Here is a 10,994-nt window from a genome sequence, read left to right as displayed (position 1 = left end):
GTGGTATCAACGCAGAGTACTGACAATACCCTCGACTGCTTTATAATTAATAGGTTTCAGTGAGAAAGTATTCAAAGGGAAATTTTGCCAAACCACCTCCCACAGTTCTTCTTGATTATTCCAAGGTCGTTGATATACTAATGAACCAGTGTAATGCCAAATCTTAAATCTAATAATGCATGTCCATTAATTTACAGCATGTATAATGTATTTAAAACTGAACATATCTTTTTATACGTTTCTTTTTACCCATTGCCCATTCGTAATCTAGGTGCTGTAGTTGCTGTTACGAAATGTTCACCATCTGGCGACCACTGGAGTAGTGTAGTATCCGGTGCATCAGTTTTAGCAATAAGTTTTCTGTTAGCGATATCCCATAATTCAATGCCGCCTCTAAGATTGCCAAATCCAGCCAAAAGCAATAGTACACAGTAGTAAAGGAAATTAATGCATATTGTTATTTTCTATTACAAGTATTAGTTAATTATTGTTCGATTAACTATACTGATTTGATATATATGGATTTATCAGCAGATATTAAAGTAGTAAAAGGATATTGTTGCCATGTGGATTGTAATATATGCTATTTCTATGTAATGTTCCAAACTCAAAAATCGCTTCGCATTTAAGATTAAACAATGTTGCTTTAGCTGGCATAAAACCATATATCACACAGAATTCAGTATTTTTGGGAGACCATTCTACCGCATGTATAGGACCTTCTTTACCTAATTGGAAGAGTTTCCATTATAATATTACTATAGAATTAGTCTTAGATATTCTAAATTATCAATACAAGAAAAGAATAATTTTTTGTTAACATACTGAACGTAACCATAGCAGTATCTCCTTTTGTGCTGAGATAATGCAATGTCTGTTTTCCATAATATGATGCACCACTCTTATCAACCTCAGTACTTGCCATCAATAATGCATTTGTCCCACGTTGATGCCAATAAATATCAACTCTATCTGCCTAAAAACCGCAAATTAATATTGAGTAAAAGAAAATGTATACAGATATTTATAAGGAATTTAGAATAAATTCAATGATCTACCTGAAAAAAGCTTTTACTCGCAAGTGCTTCTCCAATCTCAAATTTTGGATATTGAAATAATCTTCCAAATGAAGGTTGACCAGGCTTTCCTAAATTATATATATTAAAAAATCTTTAATTTAAATATATTTAAAATTTTATGAAGTAACATAAATGTTTTCAATTTAAAAACGTACATATTTTTTGCATATAGTTTTTAAAACACATAAACAATAAATCATATATATAAATAATCAATAATAAATTAATTAATTATTATATTACTAAATGTGAAGAATGCTGTAATAACAATACACATATCAATTTTAGTTTGTTGACTTTTCAAATAAATATAATTAATGATGTGTAACACTTATGTTACAATTAATAATGATGTGTAACACTTATGTTACAAAGGTACTTACAAATTGTGTATTGCATTTGGTGTGCTATTTAATTGTACATTATATACAAGCATATATGATTCAATATAAATATAGATACTTAAATTATTTTGAATATTTTATATGAATCTAGATAAATGTTTAAGGACTACATTGTGCAATTCTGTTACATACAGCAATATAATTTTCCTGTTTAAAAAGATACTTACAAATTGTATATTACTGTATAATAATTAGGAAAATTTTCCATAGTATAGATCCTGTTTCATATTTGAGTATTTTGGAAAACGCCAATATGTGAGCCATTATTTTTGTTTTTTTATAATATTATAAAACAATATATATGGTGAGAAAATTATTTTAAGATCTTCACTTTGCCACTTTCACTATATTTCTATCGATACATATATGTTTGATTTCTATCAAATACATATATTTAATAATAACAATGCTTTAAAACAAATAAAATTGAAATAAAATAGCGTTTTGTAAATTGTAGCATAAAGTCAATGCCATTACTTCCAAATCATTTCAACTTATGTGTTTCATAATAAGATTCTCATCAAGTATCAACAGCAAATGCTATCTCATTTTATGTACAATTTTATTAACCGCTATATATATCATTAAGATATGTAGATATAGTTATCTTCACATTCCGATATCCTATTATATTATAATTAGAGTACTGACTATATATATTGTTGTATAAAAAAAAATATTGTACTATAATAATAGATATAATTACCAGGCATACAGCAGAGAATATGGTAAGGAGCATTACCAGGTGCTATACTAAATTTGGTAACTTTGGCTACACTTATCTTGTGTACATATCTATCAAAATTGTTATCTTCATATAAAAGAACATTTGCACCATTTAATAATCCACAAAGTTTTTCATCACTTGACCATTGTGGTTCCCTATTATTGGAATAAACTTGAAATTATTTCTACACATCATACACACATTTAATAATAACTACATATATTTAATAATAACAATGTTAGCAATATATACAAAATTGACTTCCAGATGAACTGTTATTTGGTGTTTGTATTGTTATTATAGTTACTAAACTTTAGCTCTTTAAGTTTATATATAATAATAAGAAAAAATGGAGTTACAATGTAAATCAAGCGATATATTACCAATTAATTTGTTTCTTTTGCATAAAACTGTGAACTAATTCACCATTTTCAGATTTCCATATGTAAAGATTTTGTGTTCCCTGAGGATTTGTTTGCGTTACTGAAATCATATTACAATATTTTTACTATTATAAGTATAATAAAATTAGCATTAAAAATTTACCTATGCATATTTCATACATATATATGATTTAAAGTTAATTACCAAAAGATGGTTCCCAAGTTGCAAGATATGTACTATGGGGAGAGAATTGAATAGAGCAGATTTTAGGTCGCGAAATTTCGGCAACAATCTTCCAGGTCTCGCATAGTACAATTTTAACACTAACAGCATTAATCCATGCAAAGTACTGGCCATCTGGACTAAAGAGCATAGCCTTACAGGTTCTGCTGTCATCTTTGGGAAATGTTTTGACTGATTCGTAAGATGGTGGACCTTGCGCTAGATTTATACCAGTGGATCCTCTCACTATATATATATTAAAAATATATTAATATCTTTTTCTTCTTGCATATAATAAAAATACAAATAATATTTAGTCTATGTGTATATTCTTGTACATATTTGTCAAATAGAATTTACAATATTAAATTTATGGACTTTTTGTGACATAAATGTATATCAAGAGGTGAGAACGTGCCTCAACAATTATTATTTTTTTCAATCTTATTACTCTCACAAAACTTATGTCAACAGTTGGCATTTGGAAAGTAACACGTCAGCAGTTACAGGTTAGAACATAATATTTCAAAATTTTGTATCTTTTATAATTGTGTTTATAATTTATAAACATTATAATGCGAGAATTCGTTTCAACATCGTTGTTACCATAAATACGTTCGAATTATTCGATGCTGTGAGACACATGTCTATCACGTTTATCGCGAGAAACGGTGCACTATGTGGAACATCGTCTAATAGGGGTTGTAAATGGATACGCGCATCCTTTGAGAAGCGAATTACTACGAGGACAATTATACGTTCAATCAACGATTGACACTCTCGCGCGACGTACACGATGCACGTAAAAATCTGAGAGAATGCTTACCAGCGACGCAGGGAATCGGCGAAGCCATCTTACTATCGTTACCATGTGGTTATCGTGTAGTACCATCGACATTACGTATTGGCCGTGCGATCTGAAATTGGACACTTCCGGCACATGCGATCGCATCATGACAAATCGTGTGCATGCCCAATTTCAGTTGCGAAGAGATGCAATTATAAGATTGTGCCGTAGATTTCAAAATTACGTTTATATAAATTGTTTACATATTGTCGTTACATATTGCCTATATGATGTGTCTTTACAGGGATTCTTTTCTCATCTAAATTATATAAACTATTAGAAATTAAATATTGCGCGTCCCTTCGATATATGCAATCGATTGACGCGTTTTTTCAAATTATCATTTGAATATTTGATAGGATATGATATGCGCGATTCTCGATAATACTTTGTACACGATGACTCGCGAAATATATTTTGAATGAGTCGTGCGATCCATTGGCATGATTAATCTGTATATATTCGATTCGATATATTTAGTCGTATTGTATCCTTTGTCGTCTCGTTATAAAAGTGATTGTATATACTTTACATAAGAACGAGGAGGGGGACGGAATCTATATTTAGAGACATATGATTGCGAAATATTAAATGTTTTTGTCGGCTGCGATATATATCGCGATAATAAATTTCTATAATCTGACAGAAATCTGTGTCACGCTTGCACTCACGAATAATTTGTCTCATTTTGTTATTCCTGTCAGAAGTACTCAGAATATCCGTGTAAAACAAAACGCGCGCGCCATAAGACCTATTGTGCTCCGCGTGTGATAAAAGCAACGCACAGTGCTCCGAAATATTTCTGTGATCGATGTTTGCTTGAGTAAACAAAATTTCGTAGACGTACGTAGAATATCTATGGACGGAGTTATATGCAGTCGCATAGATCCATTTGACACCTGCCGAATTACATAGGGCATGGCAAGTTCATGCTTCAGGTGAGTGTTTTATTTATCAGTTTTATTAAACGATATCACACACGAGGCCTATCGTATTCCGTCAACATCCGCACGAATACAGTGAAAATATATCGTATCTATTTTATTTTATTTTCATATTATCGAGGTTATGTCCTTCTCGTGTATACGCCCCTTTATGTGGGCGAATTTAAATAAGAAAAACTCTCTAATTTATTTTCTCTTCGTATACTTATTGTCTCATTATATTTATTAAAATTTATTTTTATTCTTTCCATTTCTTATGTATCATCCTTATCATATATCATTTCACACGTGAATCATTTATATCATATTTAAAGTAATATGAAAATGCGACATTTATGTTTCTATCATCTACATCTTACAATTAACTAATCAATATATCAATTAATTATGTTATAAAATTCTATTTATATTGTATGGAATTTTATACATGTTTTCTAGTGATGTGGACGAATATGGTTTCGAACGACCACGCGATTTCGATTATGAAACTTATGAAGATTTTATGTCAGAGTATCTTAAGGTTCTTGCAAAAATGGCCAAGAAATGGTCAAAAATTATTGGCGAAGGAAAATCGTTACAGCGAAGCATTACCATAAAGAAATATGTTCGTAAAGGTATTCCAGGAGAACATAGAGGATTGGTAATACATATAATAAAGTTCTATTTATTGTACTTCAAATTTAAATACTTATAATAAATTGGGGGTCACACAGGTATGGCTCGCTGTGAGTGGAGGAGAAGAAATAAAAAATACATCGCCAGAACTTTATCAAAAATTATTGCAATCTCCACATAATACAGAAATTGTTGAAATTATAAAAACTGATCTCCCAAGAACATTTCCAGATAATATATTCTTTAATAATACAGAGAATCAACAACATCAATTATATAATGTATTATTAGCTTTTGCTCATCAAAACAAAACTGTTGGATATTGTCAGGTAACATCCAAAAGATAAACTCTCAAACGTATAAATACAAATATTTTTAATAAATAATAAATACACAAGTTGTTTTATATTGAAGGCTTCAATCAAGATGTTTTTCCTATTATTGCATCTTATTTTACAATATATTTATATTTTTTAGGGTTTAAACTACATAGCAGGTTTACTTTTGCTTGTAACAAAAAGCGAAGAGACAGCATTTTGGTTACTGAAAGTATTAATTGACAAAATCTTACCAGATTATTACACACGTACTATGGATGGTTTACTTACTGATATCGATGTGCTTGCAGAATTAGTAAGGTAAAACGTAACAAAATTTACTAAAATATCACTTATCAATAATATTCATATGTATCTTTATATATTATTTATGTATATAGGATAAAAATGCCTGATATTTATCAACATGTTACAAACTTAGGACTGCCTTGGGCGGTAATTACAACAAAATGGTTTGTGTGCTTATTCGCAGAGGTCTTACCTATAGAGGTATATTATATATAATTATTATAATGTTGATAATTTAAAAAAATACATGTTATAATATTTTCAATATATCCAAAAGAAGAATTGGAAATGTTAAATGCTGTGGAATTTGCAGACTACTTTACGTATTTGGGATTGTCTTTTTTACGAGGGTACCAAAATTATCTTCCGTGTCGCATTGACGCTTATAAAAAGGAACAGATCTAATCTGTTAGCTTGTCAAGATTTTACAACATTAGCTGAATGTTTCAAAGAAATAACAAAAGATAGTATTGTTTTGCGATGTCACGAATTTATGCAGGTATAAAACTATACATTGTATGTAGCTCAAATATTGACTAACAATAAGTAAATAAGCGAGTAGATATCTATTGAGATAGATTTTTTTCTCATTTTACAGAGTATTTTTAAAGTACCTGGATCACTGCCTGGTAACACAATAGCAAAATTAAGAACAAAAGTAACGCAACAACGTATAGAACAAAAGCAAGATAAGCTAGAACGATAGTAGTATTGATCAAATTTTTCACATACACCGAAATATTCTAGTCATTATGTTATTCATTTGCATCTTTTGCAAAATGGATGCATGTAAAATTGTATTATATATATTTTGTTATTGCATAATTATTCTATGCTCTATTGTTGTAAATACAACGTTTCAAGAAAATTTATTTAGTCATGTAAAAAACTACAGATGACACATCTTCTCAACTACTTTAAATTTATTTTAGGTTATTATTGTATATACAATATAATAAAAAAACGAAAATTAGAAAATGTATCTTATACTTTATCAAAGATAAGCATATATAAAGTATGTTAGTTGTGATACAAAAGATAATGAAAATTGTATAATTATGATATTTTATGGAGAAATGACATAGGAATGTTAACTAAATATTGTATATATACTGCCTTTGTTTATGCATAAACTTTTTGCAAAATTATTAATCTTGATATTGAGAATATCGAAATTATGTAGTAAAATTAGCAGGTCTAGTATGCAGCTTCAAAAAAATAGCTTATTTATTATAGAGGGTAGATAATATACAAGATAAAATAATATTAATAACTATGTACATTAAAATTTGGTTCCTAAAGTAACATAAAAATCAGATATATTACAAATATGTACTACATGATCTTATTTTATTATTTGTCAAGTAAATCCTTTGCCTCATTAATTTTTGCAGCAATATATGGAGAACCGCCACGATCTGGATGATTTACAGACATAACTTTTTTAAATTGATCCTTTACTTTCCCTTTACTAGCTGTGGGCGACACTCCCAAGATTAAACTAGCTTCTCGCTTAGTCATTTTTGGCTCAAAACCACCCTTATAATACTTGGTGTTCACTAGTGACTACAAATGTTAAAGAGCGTCAATACTTTCATATGCATGCAAATATAGCTATAAAATCTGTTTAAAAAAAATAAATACATTTCTACCTGAGAATCTAGTTTCTTCACTGTCTCAGCCATCTTCTGCGATAAATTTGGCATTCTCTTGAGCAAATAACGACCGGCAAAGCCCACAGCAGCGAGGCCAATACCTGCTGCCACAGCAGTACTCGCCTAAAGAAAAATTAATTTTTTTCTACAACATTTACTCTTTTTTTACATTTACATCTACATATATATTAAGTATATATCATAAAGTCATAAAGGATAAACTTAACCTTCAGCTGTTAATTTTAAAATTATCAGTGCTATCAGCATTGAATATCAATGACATCTAATAGGAACTATATTTCTGTTTTCATAGTAAAGTTTTTTTTATTTTACGATAATAATATTACATGTTCATCGATGTGAAAAAAAAAAATGATGAAATGTTATATACCTTCGATAGCCTCGCCATTGCATTTATTCGTTTTTACGTTTCTCAACGGATGTTATCATTAATAGAAATTATAGTTTTCGTGTCTCCAACATATAGAATATGATTTTAAATATTTTTTGACAAAATCATCAGAATCCTTACCATTTTATTTAGTTTCGAAACAGCAGATGTAATTTTGTATATACACCAAGAGGAACAATATTAGACTAATGCGTGCTAACCTAACGAGCTACATTGCTATATTCGCTCCATCTACAGCTGTTTTTGAAAACGTTTATTGTTCGTGATAAGATCGTTACAATGCATTACCGATCTTACACTTATTTTTACGTTTTTCGTCTCTATTTTCTAATCTTTAAAAATCTTAGTAAAAAAAATATATAAATCGTTACATTTTAAATAAATAAAATATATAAAATGTATATATAATATACGTAAAGTATAAGCAAAATGTATGGAAGAAAAGAGAGCTCTCTGTTTTTCTTTTTTAGATACAAAATTTATAAAAAGTATGAATTTTTTTATACAAAAGAAAAGAAGAAGAAAAGATGAATGATATATATTTCATATTTTGAATGGAGAAAAAAATAAAGATAGAGAGAATATAGCTAAAACGGATGGATATTTTGTAAATGTATTAAAAATTTATTAGATAATGTCACAAGCAGGATGAGATTCATCTTTTATATATATATAAACAATTATACGGAAATATATATACACGCATACGAAATTAGAAGATACTTAAGCAGAAGAGAAAATCACAATAATATCAAATGACATCAAAAGTCATTATGATGTCATTTCAGATATTATTGTGATATTATTCTGTTCTGCTTGGGTATAGTCGTCATTGCTCGATGATGGTCGATTTCAACTTTTGAATGTCATTTGCGTGTCATTTTGAATTTCAGCTTTTGGATGCCATTAAAAATCAAATGAAGAGCACACGGATATTCTTTTCAATCTTGTGTTTAATATGTATATGTACGTATATATTATATATATGCAAAGACGCGACTATAAAGAGACTACAGGTGCGCGAGTTACATTTATCATCGGTTATATTTGCATATATGTATACATATATGTAACGAAATATATGGTGTAACTGTCTAATTACGCTAGACTGTTATATCTTCTATGTTTATTTGTGATAATAACATCCATAATAATAATAAAATGCATTTCTTCGTATCAAATTCGTCTCATTCTATATATAAAATTACAATATATATTAAGATTATGAATCAGAAAACACAAGACGATTGCTGTTCGAAAGGATATATAAAAGCGTTAATTTTCAACGAACGTAATCCAGGTAGCAAAAGTAGTAATTTTAACGTCAAATTACATCAAAATTACTACTTTTCTTACCTGAAAAGACTCAATCATTTTGACACGGGGACATAAGAAAGTTGAATCCGGCACGTGAAATCTCGTCAGATATCCGTCTCTTTTTGTAATACCATAGAGGAAAATGTAATAAGGTCGCCCGATTCGTACGATTTTTCTCTCTCTCTCTCTCTCTCTCTTCATCAAACTAAGGTGAGAAAAGGGAAAATGTGAGCTCTACGCCGTATCGTGTTCTGCCCAAACGAGTCACACTCGCCCGATGTTATATTGTAAGTGTATTTTACATCTGCGCCGCGAGCCAGCATAGACACACACACACACATATATATATATATATTCAACATACACAGAGCGAAAAGTAGGTTCAGCGTGGAAAGATAGCGCATGGTAGATACACGGATAAAGAAGCACGGATGTGTACGTGTGTGTCTGTAAATGATGATCGCGCGGGGCGAAGGATGCGCACGTCCGTTGGCAATTTAAAATCACAGAGTGGACCATGGCACACGCGCAAAAATTGACGCAACAGCATATGTATATATCTCGGCGTACATATATATACAATGTACCAGTAAGATATTCAACTTTTACGAGAGACACTCGAAATTATAATATACGATCGAATTTTACATCGACAGAATTTTTAGAGATATAGCCACTTGCTACGCTTATGCGCTTTTATATTATATATATATATATATATGTACATATATGTATATATGTATCACACTTATTAATGTGTGCGACAGCCTTCTTAATACCGTAAAAGAGCGTGTTCAATAGCACATTAAACGTTTGGACCAGCGAAATTGTCATTACAAAATAAAAATTACAACGTATTCTTTTGCAATCTTTACACCGACGTTTCTCCTTTCTAGTTCTCTCGCGGCACATTTATATACGTTACATATATGTATATATATATATATATATTCTCGCCTAGATCTGTGTACGATGCCCGCCGTTTTTAAGGTCGTGCGCACGTGAATTGATACACAGGAAACATACGCAATATGCAAATATATTAGTTAGTGCGATACGCACGCTCGATCCGAATTATATCACATCTATCGAGAGTATATATATATATACATATATATATATATTTACAGATCGAATCTGTTTATATGTATGGCTCGAGGTGTTTACATGCTGTACGATTTATGTGCGACGATCTTTGTCCCATGGGCATAAACGTCTTTCACTCTTTTGTTTGTGATAGCGTTCGCGCGCGCTCGTACAGGGCACGGGCGAGTGAGAGTGAAGTTAAATACCCCTCGGAGGAAGGCGAGGAATGGCATCGGCATATTTAGAGACGGAAGAGAAACAGAAAAGGAAAAAAAGGAAACGAACTACGAGGATGGGATACGCGACTCTCCCACGTGGCCGACTCCTCGTATTTATAGTCCCCGTATTGCTCCCGTGGCGGATTACATCGGCATATTTTATATATATATATATATATATACAGGGTGTTTCAGAAGTAGATGACCAAACTTTAAAAACATATTCTATTCACTATATATAAGGATGAAAAAAAGTCATATAAACATGGGTCTGGAAACGCTTCCTTTCCTAGTTATAAATATTTTTTATTTACATTGGACAACATGCCTTATATCGACACGTTTCATGAATTGTTGATTGGAAATGATATCGCCTAATCTGTACGTTCTCCCGATTTGAAACCTTTGGATTTTTATTTACGGGAATATCTTATTATGAGACTCATTTATGATACTCC

The 10,994-nt window shown here is 30.5% G+C and overlaps 3 protein-coding genes across 4 annotated transcripts in view; 1 reads left to right on the top strand and 2 right to left on the bottom strand.

The window, feature by feature from the left end:
• Window positions 1–3,685, bottom strand: part of Eif2a (eukaryotic translation initiation factor 2A) — a 5,293-nt gene extending 1,608 nt beyond the window's left edge. The window contains 9 exon segments of the mRNA XM_070303829.1: window positions 12–169; window positions 250–424; window positions 558–728; window positions 826–976; window positions 1,059–1,147; window positions 2,190–2,365; window positions 2,594–2,693; window positions 2,799–3,062; window positions 3,643–3,685. Of these exon segments, the coding sequence (XP_070159930.1) occupies window positions 12–169; window positions 250–424; window positions 558–728; window positions 826–976; window positions 1,059–1,147; window positions 2,190–2,365; window positions 2,594–2,693; window positions 2,799–3,062; window positions 3,643–3,670 (1,312 nt within the window). The 5' untranslated portion in view covers window positions 3,671–3,685.
• Window positions 3,686–4,162: 477 nt separating this feature from the next.
• LOC138937760 (growth hormone-regulated TBC protein 1-A) lies at window positions 4,163–7,104 on the top strand. The gene is made up of 7 exons (XM_070304333.1): window positions 4,163–4,601; window positions 5,046–5,247; window positions 5,321–5,551; window positions 5,700–5,860; window positions 5,941–6,049; window positions 6,162–6,347; window positions 6,447–7,104. Exons 1-7 carry the CDS (start codon window positions 4,582–4,584, stop codon window positions 6,552–6,554), a joined length of 1,017 nt encoding a protein of 338 aa, XP_070160434.1. The 5' UTR covers window positions 4,163–4,581; the 3' UTR covers window positions 6,555–7,104.
• On the bottom strand, window positions 7,093–8,145 carry LOC138937761 (mitochondrial import inner membrane translocase subunit TIM14). Of its 2 annotated transcripts, none has more exons than XM_070304335.1 (3): window positions 8,036–8,145; window positions 7,501–7,626; window positions 7,093–7,414 (listed from the first exon to the last, which is right to left on the bottom strand). In XM_070304335.1, exons 1-3 carry the CDS (start codon window positions 8,036–8,038, stop codon window positions 7,202–7,204), a joined length of 342 nt encoding a protein of 113 aa, XP_070160436.1. In that variant the 5' UTR covers window positions 8,039–8,145; the 3' UTR covers window positions 7,093–7,201. The 2 variants fall into 2 exon arrangements, with proteins under 2 accessions (XP_070160436.1, XP_070160435.1); XM_070304334.1 differs by lacking the exon at window positions 8,036–8,145 and adding an exon at window positions 7,895–8,003.
• Window positions 8,146–10,994: the final 2,849 nt, after the last annotated feature.

Source organism: Polyergus mexicanus, unplaced genomic scaffold (assembly GCF_030449975.1).
Source record: "Polyergus mexicanus isolate NDT 795.1 unplaced genomic scaffold, iyPolMexi1.0 SCAF_11, whole genome shotgun sequence".
Lineage (NCBI taxonomy): Eukaryota > Metazoa > Arthropoda > Insecta > Hymenoptera > Formicidae > Polyergus > Polyergus mexicanus.
The sequence above is the reverse complement of the archived record's forward strand: the minus strand, read 5'-3'. Positions and strand labels throughout refer to the sequence as shown.

Excerpts from the sequence above, each read along its gene's own strand:
- LOC138937761 (XM_070304334.1), bottom strand. Across the intron at positions 7,415-7,500 it reads TGAAGAAACTAGATTCTCAG|TCACTAGTGAACACCAAGTA; the intron begins GTAGAAATGTAT and ends TAACATTTGTAG.
- LOC138937760 (XM_070304333.1), top strand. The coding sequence starts at position 4,582 with ATGGCAAGTTCATGCTTCAG. Across the intron at positions 5,248-5,320 it reads CAGGAGAACATAGAGGATTG|GTATGGCTCGCTGTGAGTGG; the intron begins GTAATACATATA and ends GGGGTCACACAG. Across the intron at positions 6,050-6,161 it reads CAGAGGTCTTACCTATAGAG|ACTACTTTACGTATTTGGGA; the intron begins GTATATTATATA and ends TGGAATTTGCAG.